General features: G+C 44.0%; 1 protein-coding gene across 1 annotated transcript in view; it reads right to left on the bottom strand.

The window, feature by feature from the left end:
- Positions 1-4045: 4045 nt before the first annotated feature.
- SFRP1 (secreted frizzled related protein 1) overlaps positions 4046-22326 on the bottom strand; it is a 48932-nt gene continuing 30651 nt past the window's right edge. Inside the window, exons 2-3 of the mRNA XM_063931880.1 lie at positions 10823-10900; positions 4046-7774 (exon numbers count right to left, since the gene is read on the bottom strand). Coding sequence (XP_063787950.1) covers positions 7452-7774; positions 10823-10900 — 401 coding nt within the window. The 3' untranslated portion in view covers positions 4046-7451. The remainder of the gene's footprint in view (positions 7775-10822; positions 10901-22326) is intronic.

Genomic DNA, 22326 nt, shown 5'->3' with positions numbered 1-22326 from the left:
TTTGCGTGCAGGAACTAGGCGGGCGAAGGTAATTCCTCCTCATAGAACACTGGAACTGGGAATGATGGCTGAGGGATACCTTGAACTTGATTCAGCTAGGTGAAATTATTACTTCAGAAGATTAAAGAATTGTCATGATACTAAGCACACGGCCAAGGCAGACTAGATCTGAAGCACAAGACAATAGTGATAAATGGAGGCCAATACTGGAACAACAAGATAATAGATCTAAACTGATCTGGAGTTACTTGGCACAATGAATTTGGACTTGGACTGGAGTAGGGTAACACACTGGATCTGGGCTTGAATGGAATATCTTGGTACAAGGGATCTGGGTTTGACTGGAATAGTTGGCACTATGGATCCGGGCATGAACTGGAATGGCTTGGCACAATGGGTACGGACTGGACTGGAATAGCTTGGCACTATGGATCCGGGCTAGAACCAGAATGGCTCGGCATAATAGATCCAGGCTTGAACCAGAATGACTTGGCACTATGAATAGTTTGGTACAATGGATCAGGGCTTGAACCGGAATGGCTTGGCACTATGAATAGCTTGGTACAACGGATCAGGGATGGAACCAGAATGGCTTGGCACTATGAATAGCTTGATACAATGGATCCAGGCTTGAACCGAATGGCTTGGCACTATGAATGGCTTGGTACAATGTATATCGGCTGGATTGGAATAGCCTGGCACAATGGATCCGGGCTTGAACCGGAATGGCTTGGCACTATGAATAGCTTGGTACATGGCACTATGGCTTGGCAGTATGAATAGCTTGGCTTGGCACTATGAATAGCTTGGCACAATGGATCCGGGCTTGAACCGGAATGGCTTGGCACTATGAATAGCTTGGTACTATGTATACGGACTGGATCAGAATAACTTGGCACAATGGATACGGCTTGAACCGGAATGGCTTGGCACAATGGATCCAGAATTCCTTGATATGCACAGCTGCAGTAGTGCGCTGACAATGATATGCAGATACACAGGGAGACCTGGTAACTGGAGTCACTGGACCCTGAAGACAAACATTGCACTGATGCCTTCTGAGCTTCAGAAGGTGCCTTTTATCCCCCTTGCTAGCGGCTCATTGGTGGACGTGGTCAGCTGGTCTGAGGCTGGCGCCCAATTGGTCCGTCCACGGTCAACTGACCGGGACCAAGATGGTAACATGCAGTGAATGGGGCTGGCGGGAGATGCCACGTGCCACACAGGAGTGCTTGTGATGACGTTAATACCCAGAGCCCAGCACCCATGACCAGCGAGCTGTTAAGTGCTTGGAACGCTGAATCCTGACAGTCTCACACATACAGAATACACAGCTAGCATCACACATACAACCTGCAGAGAGTAGCTAACATCACACAGATACAGCATCCAAACAGAGCAGTTATTGTTAGCATCACACATAAATTCGCAGCTATTCATTCCTGTGGACGTACGCTTGCGTACGCACACATGCGTTCTAGTCACGGTCATACTAGTCGCATCAGTTATGCCGCGATACATACACATCACGCGAAGATGAGCATGGCTACATCTGTATATCTGAAGGCTTTGGGCAATATGTAATAGCCTGCGAGATGCAGGCTATACAGGAATTTCTGCGAGTCTGCCAGTATTTTTAAAGCACCAATCATTTACAAGGCAAAACCAGGTCGGTTTTGCCTTGTAAATGATTGCCGCTTTAAAAATACCATGCTCATCTTCATGCGTTGCATATCGCGGCATAGCTGGCGCAACTAGTGTGACTGTGACTAGGTCGCATGTGTGCGAACGCAAGCGCCGTCCATATGAAGTAATGGAGGGATCACTGGCTGTGAACAGTCGTAGCCTGGCGCACCATGCAGCAAGCTGCGATGCCGCATCACAGCAAAGCTGAACATGGCTACATCTGTAGCAGCTATTATTGCACTTAACAGCTAGTATACACTCTCTGGCCAGATTAATTGTATCTTTCCCTTTAATTTAGAAGCAACAAACAATTCATAAAAGAGTCAAACTTGTTATTACAAAAGCTATAAAATCAATTTACATTACAAACACAAAAAAAAAAAAACATAAAAAATTAAAATAAAATAAAAAAACACCAAATGCATATCTTTCCTCTCTGTGACAGGTTTCTCACTTCATAAACAGGGTTAAAAATGCTGATTTAAAAGGGTCATAGCAGAAACGGATGAACAAATGCATTGTTACATAAGTAAGCTTGCGCTGAGCAGATTATTGCTGGGTAAGCATGCTTGCTGACACAGTGGCTAAACAAAAAAATATGGAGAATAGATGAGCACAATGCTGTCATTATGACTTCCTGAGCTAATCATGAGAATTCACAGAAGCAGCAGAATGCAATAAAACACTGGGATTGGGATGTGCTAACATTATGCAGATGTGTGAGGCATGCAAACATGGAACAATTGACAAGAAACATTTGTATCTTTGGTAAAACACAGCAACCAATCAGATGACTTATTTGTAATATCAGCCAAACAACTTGACACAATCGTTTTAATAAATCTCCTTTGCTCTCTAGTCCGAAACATACAGTACATGGAAAATATGTAGAGGGAAGACATTGGCGCTGCTATAGGGTTCCATGTCCCCTTCTCATATGCTGTGTGTGCAATGCTACAAAGAGATACGTAAAGAAAAGTCCTAGTGTGATTGAGGCCTAATAATAAGCAGAAAGTTATTGGTGGTATTTATTTATTAAACACTCAATTCTAAGTAATTATTTTGGTGAGTGATGCGCAGGGGTTAGTACAGGGTGTAGGGGGAAGTGTGCTACTACATAAATGATGGTGGGTGTTACTACAGGGGTGAGAAAGTTTTACTTATAATTACCTACTTTTGCACCTCCAATGGGTAAGTGATCCTGGTGCGGTAATGTAAGGTTACGGAGCATTATGGGGTAGGTCCAGGGTGACAGGATTTGCCTCATCTGGGAACATCCACCACTGAGCAATGGCATTAATTGCTTCCTCCTGAAGCAGGGGTGATGATGACAAAGGTGTCACAATGGCCCTACCCACTTCCCATAAAAGAGAAGTGGGATGAGGAACGGAGGACTATTGTCCTAAGGGGCTATAAGTAATCCCCACAATTCCAGAGTCTCCCTGATATTCTGGGAGAGTAGGAAGACAAAGCCAGTTAGAGGGGGTGGGCATGGCTCTTTAATAAGGAGCAGATGTACTAAGCCCTGACAGTCAATCAGCTCATAACTGTCATTTTTCAAACACAGCCTGTATCATGACAGTTGGGAGCTGATTGGTACTTTATCTCTCTCCACTTTATCTCTCTCCAAGGCTAATTACACCTGCCCCTTTAAAATGTAATGCCCATGCCCAGCTCTGTCCCCAGGGTAGGGCATAGCTGCGAAGCTGTTCAATTTTTCCTGTAGTGCAGTCTAAACATTTAGGTTTAGGCGAGTTAGGTTTTATTGCAGCCCTTCCAGATAAGAACTCTCTCACATTGCCGCCCTCAGACCAAACCAGGTTGTGTCCCCCTGATCAAAGCAAATCAAGCATCTACTACAGGAGTGTGCGTTCTATGTGGCAGCAGATTTGATTGGTCAAGGCTCTTGTCCAATCACTGCTATATAGAAAACATACATTGATCTGGACTGAAATCTGTTAGTGAGGCTACAGCAGCAGTGAGGTAGTGGACGTGGTAAACCCACCATAAAACTACAAGGGCGGAGGTGAGATGGCTAATTTGTGCCAAAGATGAAATCCCTTTAGTAAAAATGAAAGTCTGTTGAGTGCCTACTACAGGCACATAAACTTTTCTTCCATTAATACAGCTGCACGTATTACATTCCCCCACTCGAGTTCAAATGATGATACCAAAACTACAACAAAGTGCTTTTTGGTATTTGATAAATGCAAAGTGAAACATTCCGGTATGATGGAACAATTCCCCAGCTGTACTTCAATAATAGGAGTCAGCGTAAGTTCAAATTCACAAAAAAGTACCTTCCAACACTATTTACCCACCCTCTAAAGGTGACAATTATTAAAAACAGCGACACAAATGAATATAAGTATTTTATTGAAAAAGCCACAAAACAAAACAAAAATGAAAGCCCTATATTTTTTGACCATGTCACATATGTACGGTTTCTTCTATAAATATGGGATTGCCCTTACTCTTACAGACGCTCTTTGCATTGCACTTGTAGAATTTGTTGCTGGTGCAACTTTAGATATCTTTAACAATGTGGGGGAGATTTATCTGAGCTTGGAGAGATATAAAATAGATAAAGTACCAACCAATAAGCTCTTGTCAGCGGAGGAGGGGGCCCGTGTGCAGACTCCATATTGGCCCCCTCCTCTCTACGGTGCGGTAGAATCTGGCATCGCAGCGCTGACTCGGGACTCCAGAAAGGTAAATAATTAAACATGGGTGCAGTGTGTGCGATGTGGCCCCTGGACCCAAGGACCCATGTGCACTGCACACACTGCACCCATTATAGAAACGTCATTTAAAAAAAAAAAACCTGTACAATGACAGCTAGGAGCTGATTGGTTGGTACTTTATCCCTCTCCAAGCTTGGTAAATCTTCCCCTGCGCATTTTTTGAGACAGCCATAAGAAATGTTTCAGTATGTGCCATGTTATACTCCTATTTTTCTCCAATTCATTTCCAGTGGTAGTAATTAAACTTTCCTGGGATGAATTAAAGGGAGGCATCAAGCAAATATACTTTCCGTGAAAAGCGAAGATCTAATTAAACACTGAAATTGATTAGCTAATGTATGGACACATCAATTTTGATTACATTTAATTCCTTTACGCACAATCTAGTGCAGTACCATCTGTTAGCCTGCAGATGTCACTGTTGTAATTGTCGTCCATAGAATGCACTTGGCTGACCGGTAAATGTCTCCTTAAACAAACTGAGAAAGCAGTGACTCTTGCAGGTTACAAAATAAAAAATATTAAACTAATTGGTTGACAACTCTGTAATGACAGTGATTAGCGTTATGTCATATATTTTTTGTAAAACAGTCATGGCCACTTTAAATAGCTGATGTGAAAAAGCTGAAAGCTGCTTGTTTGAGTTACAGTTCTTCAGCACAGCCTAGGTAAATTGATTTGGAAAGTCAGTGGGAAAACTGGAAGCAGAAGTTTGTGTCCTGGGGAAATGGGTCCTGTTGCGAGGTATGGGATTACTGAATACAGTAGTTCATTTATTGCAGAGTGCTTGAAGCCCGGATATTACTAAACGATGAAATATGAAACTCTGCAATCTTGTTCTGTAATCACTGCTTCTGAATTACTAATAATTTTGTTTTATTAAAACAGAGACAGCATCTCAATAGCGTCTGGTGAAGCCTTTGCCTACTAACAAATACAAAGACCCTTTGTTTGTTCCTGAGGACTTTACCTTCCAGGACCCAAATCAGTTCTGTATATCAGTATTGTGGCCACTGTTCATTAATTCTGTATTTATTTCTATTACTTTTCTGTCGTCTACAAATATTATTGCTAAACCAATCAGGCTTGTCCAATTTTGGAAAATGCCCCCTTTATGTCTTTCCCCCATATGGGGCTCACTCTCTTGAATGAGGCCTGAAAAATTTGCCTAATATGGTGACTCCCCATCTAAATGCAACACGCGGAGTGTATAACTTATAATGGAGTTGGGGGTTAATTCTGTGAGCAATTCATTAAGGGGGAGATGTATAAAAACTTGGAGAGAGATAAAGTACCAGACAATCAGCTCCTAACTGCCATGTTACAGGTTATGTGGTACTTTATCTTCGTCCAAGGCTTAGTACATAGACCTCTTTGTAGCACTCCAAGGTTTGATACATCAAGTTTATGAGATTGCAAAAAAAAAAAAAATTCCCTGAATAATATGGTGATGATTTCTAGACGTAACCCATTGGGAAAGAACCCCAGATGTAGTCAGTAGCACTCTCACTGGTCACTGTATTTTACACATTATGACAGTGATGTAAACATTTTATTGTATTTGGTCCTGTGAGCAACCTGCAGTAGTGATCTGTGAATCCATCATGTAATTGGTTACAAAACCGCTTCCTGCATGAACGCTGCATGGGTCATTTCTCGCTGTAGATCTAGTTGTCCCTAAACTTTGGCCTATATGTAGTCACTAAAGAGCCAGAAATTATGGCAGCTGTGGGCAGTATTCATCAGATTGTTTGGAACGTCTTAAAATCCAGCCAGGTGATGACAAGGATCTACCAGCATGCCTCGTCACAGGCCAACTGTGCACACTGTACGGGTAGGATCCTGTGCACACTGGACGGGTAGGATCCTGTGCACACTGGACGGGTAGGATCCTGTGCACACTGGACGGGTAGGATCCTGTGCACACTGGACGGGTAGGATCCTGTGCACACTGGACGGGTAAGATCCTGTGCACACTGGACGGGTAAGATCCTGTGCACACTGGACGGGTAAGATCCTGTGCACAATGGACGGGTAGGATCCTGTGTACACTGGACGGGTAGGATCCTGTGCACATTGTACGGGTAGGATCCTGTGCACATTGTACGGGTAGGATCCTGTGCACATTGGACGGGTAGGATCCTATGTACTGGACGGGTAGGATCCTATGTACTGGAAGAGTTTTCGGTACATTGCATATTTTCACCAGGTCAAAGATCTGCACCACTGATTGTGGAGTCCTGCTGGGACTTGTACTTCCACAACAGCTGAGAACCACTGGTATCCTATCTCTGTTCTGAATGGTAGAGGACAGGGTCACCTGTGAAATTAGCCCTATCCGCTGTGCCGCATCGGCTTGTATGTACCTCACAAGTCTGCAGTCACTCCATATGTCATAAATAATAGGCAGTATGCTGACTGAGTGATGGAATGTTCATGTCTGCTGCATAGAAGCATTGACGGATAGGAAAAGGCATATTATATATGTTCACATTGCAGAAGAAAAAAAATTATAGAGTATTAAGTTGTAATTTAAACTTATGTTTAGATGATTATGTGAAGTTATATAGCAATTAGCAGTATGCCTGGCATTAAGTACATCTATATAACCAGACTAATGTACATGAATGAGTGAAAGCTGGCGCTAAGGAAAATAGTAGATTTGTAAATGAATGAATGACTATGCGCTATGTAGTTGTTGATGGATAACTCAATGAATGATCTAAAATGACACTGGATGAATGGCATTGTAGCTGGATTTCTAGGAGAAATCAGAATTCTGCTTTGTACAAGTGAATTACGTGGTTATTTTGTAGCATTTTTGTCCAGCTTTTCTGCAGTCCCAGAGTCCCTCAGTGGATGCCTCCCTCACCAGCGGCTGAGTGATGTAGAGATAGGCTGAAGTTAATGTTCCCCTGGACCCCACCTCACTGCTCTAATGCGCTTGAGAGTCCCAGCTTCAGCTGTAGCGACAGGCTGGGATGGGACAGGCCTCGCTTTGTCCATAGTAGGGAAACACCGTCACATGAATGCTGAGTGAGGTTTGGGACATTTGTTCTTTTTCACTTTGCGCATGAAACGGTTAAACTCCCGATTGGATTTATCCCACTTGTGAAGTGCTGTGAGGATGTGCTGGTTCTTCACTTTGCGCCCCAGGACCAGGAATTGTCCGCTCAGCTGCTCCAGCTGCGGACATGGACAATTAGCTCCGTTCTTCAGGTAGAGAACTAGGTCTCCCCATTCTTTCTTCTGGATAGGACCCTTCTTTAGTGCTTTCTTCTTACGTAGGGTCATCTTGCGGTCTCCGCCATCCTTCTTTACCTCCCGGACAGAAACCTTCAGTGCTACAACAGGGAGAATTTCAGATACACACAGGTTATTATTATGGTATATTTAGGTATATTTGTACAACAGTCTAAACCATTTTTGTATTTTCTTAAACCAGATCAGCTCTAGTTAATCAGAAAATTATACTGTAGTTGCTCGCTGTAATGTGCCATATTTGTCTGTATAACATCACTGACTAATCAATAAACTACACTGTATGTTCCGATATAGAATTTCTCTTAAACTCCTTGTTTAGATATCACACTTTAAAATCAGAGCAAAACATTTACATTCTTTTACACTTTTCTGATATTATTATGAAACCCTTTAGCCAACAAGATCTGTAGTTTTGGTGGTAGTTCATTCTGACACACCTCCATGAGAGAGCATTTCCAACTGATGTTGGGGAGCTTGCCAGACGGGCATGATGTTCCATGTGTGGTGGAGGTAACCCAATATTATAGGTTTTTATCATGTGGATCACAACCTCATCTTTCAGATAACGCTCTAATGTGCCTACTTACTCCACCAAATGAATTGCCCATTGGCCTTCATGTAGCTCTTCTGTTTCTACCCTTATCAGCAAAGTGTGGTCAGTTTTGAATCTATATCAGTATAATACTTAACAAATATCATAAACTTTGTAACTCTTTGGTACCCTTGGATAGACCACGTTGCCTCATCTCGATAAATCTACCTCAATATGTCAGGTTCGTCGCCCCTTACCCCCATCACCTCCACTCCATTACTGGCTTCTCCGCCTCTCCTCTCCTACCCTTTTTTTTTTTTTGCAAAACTCTTATTGCCAATCACGTTTCTGATTACTGATCACTGTCAGATATTCTTGGTGGTAGCAAATAATTTGGGGCTTTGTTACTGCCTCAATGGTTTTGCCCTAATGTTTTTCTTTTATAGGGGTCTATTCATGAAGCAGTGAAAAGTGTGGAGAAGTTGCCCATGGCAACCAATCAGCTGCTCCATACAAGTTTACATTATACAAATGATAAATGTTACTTCAATGCTGATTGGTTGCCATGGGCAACTTCTCCACTGGCTCACTTCTCCACACTTTTCACTGCTTCATGAATAGAAATCTCTGTGATGTGCTGCCCTCATCCCCCTTTCCTTTTTCTCCCGGAGGCGACAAGTATGCCTAATTGCACCTAGGAAGGTCAAGTCCGTCATTTACTTTGATTGCCAAAGTTGATGTTGATGCTACTGATATGATGTGCATATGATAAAATGTATATGTGGTGATGCATACCCTCCAACGTTTTACACTCAAAAACCGGTACAAATTAGGGAAAGGGGCATGGCCACTGGTAAAGGAGGCGTGGCCACGGCCCCTTTCCAATACTTTCAATGGAAATTTAGTGAGTCAAAAATCGGTACATAGCCCTTTTTGGCCGGTACAGACCATAAGAAAACGGTACTGTACCGGCCAAAAAGGTACAGTTGGAGGGTATGGGTGATGATAAAATTCACACTCCCTGAATCAAATGTTTTCACATGACCAGAAGACTGTACAGTAAAGCACTGTGGACTATGCTGGCGCTTTATAACCTACAATACCTGTTACATAAATATGGATGATTGATGGGAAGCAATGAGGTTTGAGTAGAAAGATAATGTGGCTGTTTGCTGCGGCTTCCACAGTGCTGCATTCCTGGTCAATATTGTAGCTGGGCTGGTGCTGCTGAGGTAAGGGCCCACAACACTACAGCTGAGGAGCATCCACAAATGATGGGGTCTGCTAGCTATTTTGAAGGAAAATCACAAAGTATCTCAGCAGTATCAATCCGGCCTGCAAACAGCTGGGACAGCAAAGAGCCAGGTGCTAGATGTTCTCACGCTGTTTGACTGAGGCTTAAAGGGACATAGCCCAGCCACATGAAGCAGGGACAAAACAGCCACCTTGCTGCTTTTGTGAGTGGAACTAATCCCTATTAAGGGGGGTATTTTTCAAAGGTTGGAGATAGACAAAGTAACAGCTCCTAACTGCCATGTTGCTGGCTGTGTTTGAAAAATGTCAGCTAGGACTTAGGAGCTGATTGGTTGGTACTTTCTCTCTCTCTCTGCGTCATCACTCTCCAAGCTTTGACTTATATACTCATAAATCAGAAGTTCCCAAACGCAATCTTCAAGACACCCTAACAGCCCAGGTTTATGTATATCCATGGCTCCGCACAGATGGTTAAATCAAACTGACTGAGGTACTAATTAAGTCACCTGTAGCCAAGCATGGATATACTTAAAACCTGGACCGTTAGGGAGCCTTGAGGACCACGTTTGGGAACCTCTGCCATAAATTTTAATTCTATGGTGTAAAAAAGTTTGTAAAAATCAATCCCCGCACCTCAACCTGAACTACCCGGGACACTGTCCCTATGTGATCACAGAACTTTTGAAGCTCTGATTAAACCTGGGCTCCAAACTCAAAAACAGAGTGCAGGGCAGGAAATAGTGAAATGCTATCTTGGAGCCCACCTCATTTACTATACCTGTGCTGTCATATTAATTAGGTTGTAAAGGCGTCCCAGATCGCCGGAGGTGTGGGGTGCCGGACGATCTTGGACGTTTAATTAAAGAGGCAATCACTTACAAGGCAGAACCATGTCTTGAAAGTGATTGCTCCTTTAAAAATAAATTAAAAAAAAGTCAGAGATCGGCTGGTATCCCGCACCTCCAGCAATCTCGGATGTCATTACATCCTTCCCATCACATTAAAACAGTCTAGAAAAGCTAGTGATGGTGGGCCTGAAATTACGCTCCACTGAGTCTTACTCGTCTTCCTTTTTTTTTATTTAGATTAGAGACATCCAGAGAACTGTGACAAGTTGAGAATTGCTTTTTAAGAAGATATCTTTGTTCCTACATTTAACTATGGTAGCCTCTTACACTCATTAACATGTAATGTTATTAGGTAAAGATTTTAGGTTCTGTATGATAACAGGAACAGGAGAATGCCTTAAGTCAATAGACACAGCTACTCACTGTTCTAATAAGGGTTACACCCACATGCTGTGGATTAAGATTAATTTCCTAAAGACTCTGGGTTTTCTTACCGAATTCACTGGCGCACATGTGTTCATAGAGAGAGTCGGCTTTTATCTCGCTGTCACACTGTGGGCACACCTCCGTTCCTGGTTAATACAGAAAGATATACAAGACATCAGGGACTTTCAGGTTTTAATTAACTACATCAGGGCTAACCAACTCGCAGACACAGATACGTACATTCTGATGACATAACAAATACAAACAAACTGCATTAGAACTTCATACATATATACAAGGAATTGTACAAATAGTCAATGCTGGGAGCAAATAAACACTTAGATTGAATCCAACCCTGAAATTTGTATTTACAGCATCTATTCATTGCATGTATCTATGCCATCAACCTAGACTGCAAAACACAATTAAGATTATATGCAGTATAACAAAAAGTCTCTGACCTGTAAATCATGGAATAGATGACATGTGGTGAGAGTATGAGCAACACCAAAGATAACCCTTCCAGTATACATTCCTTCCTAACATTCATGCCATACAGTACCTCGCTCTGTGTGACTACAGATAGATATCTCACCATATGACCAAAGCCTATAACTAAGTATATAACAGTACCAATAGCTTCTTCTACTACTCCACAGAATGGCCCTAATAATTCCTCCTATTGACATCCCAAATAACTCCTAATACTCCATGAAACACCATTAATTCATATAGCACTCCCAATAATTCTACTTCTCGTTGTGACCCTCCCAATATATCCACTCATTACTTCATTTAACACTCCCCTAGACTCCTCCCATTATTCATATAACGCTCCAAATAATTCTTCCCATTACTCAGTATAACAGTACCAATAATTCCTGCCATTGCTCCATTCAACACTCCTAGTATTATCTCCCATTGCATAATATTATAATTATAAAAATTACAATCAGCCTTCTCTCATTACACCATAAATATCTCAATAACTCCTCCTATTACTCCATATATCTCTTCCTAATACATCCTCCTATCACTCCATATATCTTCTCCCAATAACTCCTATTATTCCATAAATAATATCTCAATCACTTCTCCTATGACTCTATAAATCATCTCCCAATATCTCCTATTACACCACATATTATCTTCCAGTAACTCCTCCTATTACTCCATATATCTCTTCCTAATACATCCTCCTATCACTCCATATAGCATTTCCCAATAATTCCTATTATTCCATAAATAATATCTCAATAACTCCTCCTATTACTCCATAAATCATCTCCCAATATCTCCTATTACACCACATATATTACCTCCCAATAACTTCTATTACTCCATATATTGTCCTGATCCCTTCATCTATTACTCCATTTATCACTTCCCAATAACTCCAATTACACTAGATATCCCCTCCCAATAACTTCTGTTACTCCATATCTCACCTCCCGATACCGTCTCTTATTGCTCCATATATCACTTCCCAATAACTCCTATTACTCCATTTATCACCTTGCAGTAACTCCTAATAATCATATATCACATATCACTTCCAAATGTCCTAATAACTTCTGTTACACAATATGCAGATCCTCCAACATGACCCCTGCCATTGGGTACAAAATGGTTTGCTCTTTCTCCTCAATTTATTAATTTAATCACCTGTGTTGAATTAGTAAATTGATAAGAAAGATGTTTCAACACAGGTGAGTGCAGTCATAAATTGAGAGGGATGTCCAGAAGAATAGCATTTTGTACCTGATGGAAGGTGTCAAGTTGGTGGGTATGTATATATCACCTCCCATTAACTCCAAGTTTGGTGTGGTCAGTGCCGTTGCTCAAGACGTGATGCACTGGGAGTGACGCTGCTGTTCCAGTCCGCCCCACTATGCTAAGCACCCCCCCGCTATATTGGAGTTAGTATATTCTCCCTGTGCTTGCGTGGGTTTCCTCCGGGTACTCCGGCTTCTCCCAAACTCCCAAAAAATACTGGTAGGTTAATTGGATCTTGACAAAAATTAACCCTAGTCTGCCCTAAGTGTGTGTGTGTACATACTGTATAGGGCAGAATAACTGGGCCAAGTGGTTCTTATCTGCCGTCACATTCTATGTTTCAACCCACCATGCTTAATAAGTCACATTACCATGTGCCTGTCACTGTGATTAATATGCGAGTAGCGGGATTGACTGTCCCCGGCTCCACAGCCCTGTGTCGGCACTGGCTAGTGACATGCTGAGATGAACAAATTAATGAAACATGATCTATATTTTTGTATAGTATATATAGTAAAGCCATATCTCTGTTACCATCTGGGAGATAAGGGGGGGAGTGCTCTTTCTTGCCCAGGGCCATAGAATGTCCAGATGTGGCTCTGATTACCCCATATATCACTTCCCAATAACTACTAATACCCCATATATCACCTCCTGTTACTTCATACACCACCCAATATCTCCTATTGCTGCATATACTGTATCATCTTTCAGTAACTCCTATTTCTCCATATATGCCATAACTATGGCTCCTCCCGTTATGCTGCATAACTACATCTGTCCATCACAGCTGTACTTGATAGCTGCCAATCTCCATGTGTCAGAACTGAGGCTCACCTCTTGGAGTTTCTGGTGTAAGGAGCGACACTCACACGTCTGGTGACACATTTAGCTGAGCGGGTCTCTGTGACCTCTCTATCAGACTCTGATGTGTAAATGGATTGCAGTCTCGCTTCCTGCTCCATCTGACATATCTCTGCACAGCTGTGCTTCCCATGGGAACACCGAATGTGACCGCTGGCCCACCCAGTCATCCCTTTTATTATTCATAATTAGGTAAGACTGCAGGAGTCAGGCATTCTCCTATGGCACCCATTAGCTAAAGCCGGAGTAGTTACCCTTCTGTCTAACTGATTAGGATTGATTGCAAGCCTTTGGGACAAAGTAGATATCTTTATTGGTCACTCTGATTAGAGGCAGGTCTGGACGGCCCCTTGGTCTAATGGTCCAGTCTAGGTGGAAAAGTAGTAGGCCAAAAATATTTATGAAAGCCTTGTAAAGAATAAATGTCAATCAGTCAATCGCTGCCATGATGGAAGACAGCAATTAACAGACAATACACTTTTCTAAGCAACCCCGGGGCAGCTGCAACTTTATAGCATTGGCCTTTGTGACTGACAACTGCCCTTCCCTGGAGGCTCTAATCATTAAAGCATCAGCTGTCAGGGGTACAATTAGCCCCCTGCTATCCTGGTCAGTTATCCCCTGCTGATCAAGATCCCTCATGCCTGGTACATGTATATATATATATATATACATATATATATATATAAAACTAGATTATATATATGTATAGATCTAGATTATATATATATATATATATATATATATATATATATATTGGTGTTCTGTCTTCCCCACATCTATTGCAATGTGCTGCCCTTACCAGGTGTGGGTTGTAGCGTAGACTTATTTATACATCAGATTGACTACCCTATATTACCGCCCAGCTCCTGTTCCTCTTCTGTGCACCTTCTCTTCCTGCTGCTCTTATAGGGGGGTCATTCCGAGATGATCGTAGCTGTGCTAAATTTAGCACAGCTACGATCATTCACACTGACATGCGGGGGGACGCCCGCCACGCATGTCAGTGCCAGCCCCCCCCCCCCCCACAGAAGTGCAAAGGCATCGCATAGCGGCGATGCCTTTGCACTTCAAGAGTAGCTCCCGACCAGCGCAGCTTTAGCGTGCTGGCCGGAAGCTACTCATCGCTCCCTGGCCCGCAGCGGCTGCGTGTGATGTCACGCAGCCGCTGCGGCCCGCCCCCCGTTCGGTCCGGCTATGCCTGCGTTGGCCGGACAGGTCCCACGAAATGGCGGCCAAATGCCACCGTTCCGCCCAGCAACCGCCTCTGCCTGTCAATCAGGCAGAGCCGATCGCAGCCATGCTACGGCCTTTGGCCGCCTGGCATGCGCCGGCGCACTATGGCACCGGCGCATGCGCAGTAGAGACCCATTTGCTCGGCTGCGACAAAAAGCAGCGAGCGAATGGGTCAGAATGACCCCCATAAGCGCACAGACAATGGGGCAGATTGTGAAACACAAGGCAACCAATACATTGGGGGCAGTAGCGGATCTTGCCACGGGCAAGCAGGACTTTTGCCCGGGGCGCCGCCTTCCGGAGGGCGCTGGCGCCTTCCGGAGGGCGCCGCACCATGGCAAGATCCGCCACTGCTGTGCCCTCCGCTGCCTGCTGTGTCCCCCGTCTGTGCCTCCTGTGAAGGGAACTAGACGCGTAGCGTCTAGTTTCCCTTCGTGGAGAGTACCTTTGCTGAACGGTGCGCGATGACGTCATCGCGCACCGCTCAGCATTCAAGCGGCGCTACTAATGTACAGGGGGCGTAACTGACCACACCCCCTGTATTAAGCCACGCCCCCGTTTCCTGCCCGGGGCGCAGAGTGGGCTTGAACCGGCCCTGATTGGGGGAGATTCAAATGTTTGAAAAGTCAGTTGGGAATCTGTTTTTCCTATCTAATAGACAGGAAAAAACAGACACCTAACCGACTTTTCAAACATTTGAATCTCCCCCATTTACTTATCATATTGCACGTTATGACATTAAAACACCGGTGTAATTTGTTGATATAGTTTATGGCACATGTTCTTGTACCGTTCTAGCACTCGTTTTATGAAATGCTCCCTTTTTTCATACTAACAAAACTTATAGTACAAATACAAGTATACGTTTCACATGTAGGCCCTCATTCCGAGTTGTTCGCTCGGTATTTTTCATCGCATCGCAGTGAAAATCCGCTTAGTACGCATGCGCAATGTTCGCACTGCGACTGCGCCAAGTAACTTTACTATGAAGAAAGTATTTTTACTCACGGCTTTTTCTTCGCTCCGGCGATCGTAATGTGATTGACAGGAAATGGGTGTTACTGGGCGGAAACACGGCGTTTCAGGGGCGTGTGGCTGAAAACGCTACCGTTTCCGGAAAAAACGCAGGAGTGGCCGGAGAAACGGTGGGAGTGCCTGGGCGAACGCTGGGTGTGTTTGTGACGTCAACCAGGAACGACAAGCACTGAACTGATCGCACAGGCAGAGTAAGTCTGGAGCTACTCTGAAACTGCTAAGTAGTTAGTAATCGCAATATTGCGAATACATCGGTCGCAATTTTAAGAAGCTAAGATTCACTCCCAGTAGGCGGCGGCTTAGCGTGTGTAACTCTGCTAAATTCGCCTTGCGACCGATCAACTCGGAATGAGGGCCGTAAGACAAAAAGTAACACAAAACAAGAACAGATTGCAACTGTGTAAATTAAACTTGGCAGAATAACACTTTAGTAATATGGCATCAGCTACAGTATTACAAGTGGGGTTGGCAGAGAAAGAGCAGACATGATACGTAAGGTTGGATGGACACTAGTCATGAGAGAATACATTCCAGAGGGACAGGGTCTCTGTAGTCAAAAGGAGTAATGGAACACAGATATATACAATGCACTGCATTCCAAACTGTATAACAACCAATTCTGATTTATGTAGGGGTTAGGGAAACTCGCCAGCTGAAGTGCTGCAGGAACATCTGTAAGTCACTGTCAGCTGACCGCCGGTCCTGGAAGATACTGCAAGAGCTACCAGCCTGCTGAACCAGGTCACCACTAGACCACCAGGAACATTATATAGACCTTCTAATCATTTTGACATTTCATCAGTGACGACAAGCTTAATGTAGTTGTGGTCATCCATGTTGACAAGGTGAATGTCTACAAAATATGACGAACACTGTGCAAGTGGCAACTCCACTTTACAGGCCATTCCCAACATATACTTAAAACGCAGTTCAGCCCAAGCGCTCTAATTTTAACATGGGCCCCTGCTGGTAAAACTTTGCAGACAGCGCCCAGCCACACACTTATAGCTTTTCTTAATTTTAAAGTCACAGTACATGTATCTTCCTACACTGGGAAACACAATATGGGAGTGTCAGTGGAACTGTCCCCTGGAGGAAACTGGCTATGATGCAGGCCCTGAAGTGACACAGTGAGGGGGGCTAAGGGCCTAATTCTGAGCCACACAGATCTCTGTCCACGGACACGAATGGTGAGATCTTGCACACAGACCAGGGTTGTTTCTAGACAATTTGGCTCCCAGTGCGAGAATTAAAAATTCACCCTCCCATTGACATTCAAAAATGTGCGCCCCCCCCCCATAGATATAAAAAAAAACATATTCAATTTGGCTCCCAGTGCGAGATTTAAAAAATGCACCCCCCCCCCCACATAGATATAAAATAACACATATTTGTGCGCGCCTCCCAACAAGGCCTCACTAAAATGGGCATAGTCTCTCTAAAATGTCTGTGGCCTCGCAGGAAAAAGACTACTTTACACCCCAGTTTTTGACCCTGCACCAACAGACCTTGGCCACCACAGGGGAAAAAAATGAATTCCACCATATTACGCCCCACACAGTAATGCTCCTTGCACCACATTATGTCCCCTGCACCATATTATGCCACACACCACAATGCCCACACACCATTATGCACTACAGTAAAGCTTCTAATTACTTTTAAATTACCTGCTCGTTGCCAAGGGTATCATGGGCTGGGTGTCATTCTCTTTGCCAGGGGTTTCATGCGCTGGGTGTCATGTTCGTTGCCAGAGGTTTCATGCACTGGGTGTCATGCTCTTTGCCAGGGGTTTCATGGGCTAGGTGTCTTGCTCATTGCCATGGGTATCATGGGCTGTAATCCATGCTCGTTGCCAGGGGTTTCATGCTCTGGGACGGGTGTCATGCTCATTGCCAGGGGTGTGTAATGCTCGTTGCCAGGGGTAATGCTAGTTGCCAGGGGTGTGTACATCTAGCCACAGCCCGCCAGCTTTCCCTCCTCCCTGTACTTGTATAGTACTTCGCTCGAGGGGTGGAGTTTTGCAAAATGATGCCTTGCGTCCTGACTTCACGATACAAATGCGTCATTCCCCGAAACTTCATCCCCCGAGCGGAGTACTATGACAGGGAGGAGGGGGAGCAGTCTAGGGACAGTGGAAAGTACCATGGCAGGCGCCCCGTGCAGTCGCACGGCTCGTCTGCCACTAGAAACGGCATTGACACAGACCATGAGCATATGCAAATTTATCTCTGTACTAGTCAGAGTTGGATGAAACTTGGATGGATCTGTCTTTAAGGTCAGGTACTGGGTAGAGATGAGCGGGTTCGGTTTCTCTGAATCCGAACCCGCACGAACTTCATGTTTTTTTTCACGGGTCCGAGCGACTCGGATCTTCCCGCCTTGCTCGGTTAACCCGAGCGCGCCCGAACGTCATCATGACGCTGTCGGATTCTCGCGAGACTCGGATTCTATATAAGGAGCCGCGCGTCGCCGCCATTTTCACACGTGCATTGAGATTGATAGGGAGAGGACGTGGCTGGCGTCCTCTCCATTTAGATTAGAAGAGAGAGAGAGAGAGATTGACCTGATTTACTGGAGCTTAGGAGTACTGTAGAACTGTAGAGAGTGCAGAGTTTACTAGTGACTGACCACAGTGACCACCAGACAGTGCAGTTTTATTTAATATATCCGTTCTCTGCCTGAAAAAAACGATACACAGTGACTCAGTCACATACCATATCTGTGTGCACTGCTCAGCCCAGTGTGCTGCATCATCTATGTATATATCTGACTGTGCTCAGCTCACACATCTTATAATTGTGGGGGAGACTGGGGAGCACTGCAGTGCCAGTTATAGGTTATAGCAGGAGCCAGGAGTACATATTATTATTAAAATTAAACAGTGCACACTTTTGCTGCAGGAGTGCCACTGCCAGTGTGACTGACCAGTGACCTGACCACACTGACCACCAGTATAGTTAGTAGTATAGTATACTATATTGTGATTGCCTGAAAAAGTTAAACACTCGTATCTGACTGTGCTCAGCTCACACATCTTATAATTGTGGGGGAGACTGGGGAGCACAGCTCCTGCCAGTTATAGGTTATAGCAGGAGCCAGGAGTACATATTATTATTAAAATTAAACAGTGCACACTTTTGCTGCAGGAGTGCCACTGCCAGTGTGACTGACCAGTGACCACCTGACCACACTGACCACCAGTATAGTTAGTAGTATAGTATACTATATTGTGATTGCCTGAAAAAGTTAAACACTCGTCGTGTGACTTCACTTGTGTGGTGTTTTTTTTTTTATTCTATAAAAAACTCATTCTGCTGACAGACAGTGTCCAGCAGGTCCGTCATTATATAATATATACCTGTCCGGCTGCAGTAGTGATATATATATATTTTTTATATCATTATTTATCATCCAGTCGCAGCAGACACAGTACGGTAGTTCACGGCTGTAGCTACCTCTGTGTCGGCACTCGGCAGTCCGTCCATAATTGTATACCACCTACCCGTGTTTTTTTTTCTTTCTTCTTTATACATACATACTACTACTACATCTCTTTATCAACCAGTCTATATTAGCAGCAGACACAGTACAGTACGGTAGTCCACGGCTGTAGCTACCTCTGTGTCGGCACTCGGCAGTCCGTCCATAATTGTATACCACCTACCCGTGGTTTTTTTTTCTTTCTTCTTTATACATACATACTACTACTACTACTACATCTCTTTATCAACCAGTCTATATTAGCAGCAGACACAGTACAGTACGGTAGTCCACGGCTGTAGCTACCTCTGTGTCGGCACTGGGCAGTCCGTCCATAATTGTATACCACCTACCCGTGGTTTTTTTTTCTTTCTTCTTTATACATACATACTACTACTACATCTCTTTATCAACCAGTCTATATTAGCAGCAGACACAGTACAGTACGGTAGTCCACGGCTGTAGCTACCTCTGTGTCGGCACTGGGCAGTCCGTCCATAATTGTATACCACCTACCCGTGGTTTTTTTTTCTTTCTTCTTTATACATACATACTACTACTACTACATCTCTTTATCAACCAGTCTATATTAGCAGCAGACACAGTACAGTACGGTAGTCCACGGCTGTAGCTACCTCTGTGTCGGCACTGGGCAGTCCGTCCATAATTGTATACCACCTACCCGTGGTTTTTTGTTCTTTCTTCTTTATACATACATACTACTACTACATCTCTTTATCAACCAGTCTATATTAGCAGCAGACACAGTACAGTACGGTAGTCCACGGCTGTAGCTACCTCTGTGTCGGCACTCGGCAGTCCGTCCATAATTGTATACCACCTACCCGTGGTTTTTTTTTCTTTCTTCTTTATACATACATACTACTACTACATCTCTTTATCAACCAGTCTATATTAGCAGCAGACACAGTACAGTACGGTAGTCCACGGCTGTAGCTACCTCTGTGTCGGCACTGGGCAGTCCGTCCATAATTGTATACCACCTACCCGTGGTTTTTTTTTTTCTTCTTTATACATACATACTACTACTACATCTCTTTATCAACCAGTCTATATTAGCAGCAGACACAGTACAGTACGGTAGTCCACGGCTGTAGCTACCTCTGTGTCGGCACTCGGCAGTCCGTCCATAATTGTATACCACCTACCCGTGGTTTTTTTTTCTTTCTTCTTTATACATACATACTACTACTACTACATCTCTTTATCAACCAGTCTATATTAGCAGCAGACACAGTACAGTACGGTAGTCCACGGCTGTAGCTACCTCTGTGTCGGCACTGGGCAGTCCGTCCATAATTGTATACCACCTACCCGTGGTTTTTTTTTTCTTTCTTCTTTATACATACATACTACTACTACATCTCTTTATCAACCAGTCTATATTAGCAGCAGACACAGTACAGTACGGTAGTCCACGGCTGTAGCTACCTCTGTGTCGGCACTGGGCAGTCCGTCCATAATTGTATACCACCTACCCGTGGTTTTTTTTTCTTTCTTCTTTATACATACATACTACTACTACTACATCTCTTTATCAACCAGTCTATATTAGCAGCAGACACAGTACAGTACGGTAGTCCACGGCTGTAGCTACCTCTGTGTCGGCACTGGGCAGTCCGTCCATAATTGTATACCACCTACCCGTGGTTTTTTGTTCTTTCTTCTTTATACATACATACTACTACTACATCTCTTTATCAACCAGTCTATATTAGCAGCAGACACAGTACAGTACGGTAGTCCACGGCTGTAGCTACCTCTGTGTCGGCACTCGGCAGTCCGTCCATAATTGTATACCACCTACCCGTGGTTTTTTTTTCTTTCTTCTTTATACATACATACTACTACTACATCTCTTTATCAACCAGTCTATATTAGCAGCAGACACAGTACAGTACGGTAGTCCACGGCTGTAGCTACCTCTGTGTCGGCACTGGGCAGTCCGTCCATAATTGTATACCACCTACCCGTGGTTTTTTTTTTTCTTCTTTATACATACATACTACTACTACATCTCTTTATCAACCAGTCTATATTAGCAGCAGACACAGTACAGTACGGTAGTCCACGGCTGTAGCTACCTCTGTGTCGGCACTCGGCAGTCCGTCCATAATTGTATACCACCTACCCGTGGTTTTTTTTTCTTTCTTCTTTATACATACATACTACTACTACATCTCTTTATCAACCAGTGTATATTAGCAGCAGACACAGTACAGTACGGTAGTCCACGGCTGTAGCTACCTCTGTGTCGGCACTCGGCAGTCCATCCATAATTGTATACTAGTATCCATCCATCTCCATTGATTACCTGAGGTGCCTTTTAGTTGTGCCTATTAAAATATGGAGAACAAAAATGTTGAGGTTCCAAAATTAGGGAAAGATCAAGATCCACTTCCACCTCGTGCTGAAGCTGCTGCCACTAGTCATGGCCGAGACGATGAAATGCCAGCAACGTCGTCTGCCAAGGCCGATGCCCAATGTCATAGTACAGAGCATGTCAAATCCAAAACACCAAATATCAGTAAAAAAAGGACTCCAAAACCTAAAATAAAATTGTCGGAGGAGAAGCGTAAACTTGCCAATATGCCATTTACCACACGGAGTGGCAAGGAACGGCTGAGGCCCTGGCCTATGTTCATGGCTAGTGGTTCAGCTTCACATGAGGATGGAGGCACTCAGCCTCTCGCTAGAAAAATGAAAAGACTCAAGCTGGCAAAAGCAGTAGCACCGCAAAGAACTGTGCGTTCTTCGAAATCCCAAATCCACAAGGAGAGTCCAATTGTGTCGGTTGCGATGCCTGACCTTCCCAACACTGGACGTGAAGAGCATGCGCCTTCCACCATTTGCACGCCCCCTGCAAGTGCTGGAAGGAGCACCCGCAGTCCAGTTCCTGATAGTCAGATTGAAGATGTCAGTGTTGAAGTACACCAGGATGAGGAGGATATGGGTGTTGCTGGCGCTGGGGAGGAAATTGACCAGGAGGATTCTGATGGTGAGGTGGTTTGTTTAAGTCAGGCACCCGGGGAGACACCTGTTGTCCGTGGGAGGAATAGGGCCGTTGACATGCCTGGTGAAAATACCCAAAAAATCAGCTCTTCGGTGTGGAAGTATTTCACCAGAAATGCGGACAACAGGTGTCAAGCCGTGTGTT

The sequence above is a fragment of the Pseudophryne corroboree genome, chromosome 6 (assembly GCF_028390025.1).
Source record: "Pseudophryne corroboree isolate aPseCor3 chromosome 6, aPseCor3.hap2, whole genome shotgun sequence".
NCBI classification, from domain to species: Eukaryota; Metazoa; Chordata; class Amphibia; order Anura; family Myobatrachidae; genus Pseudophryne; species Pseudophryne corroboree.
This window is presented reverse-complemented; position numbering and strand designations above follow the sequence as displayed.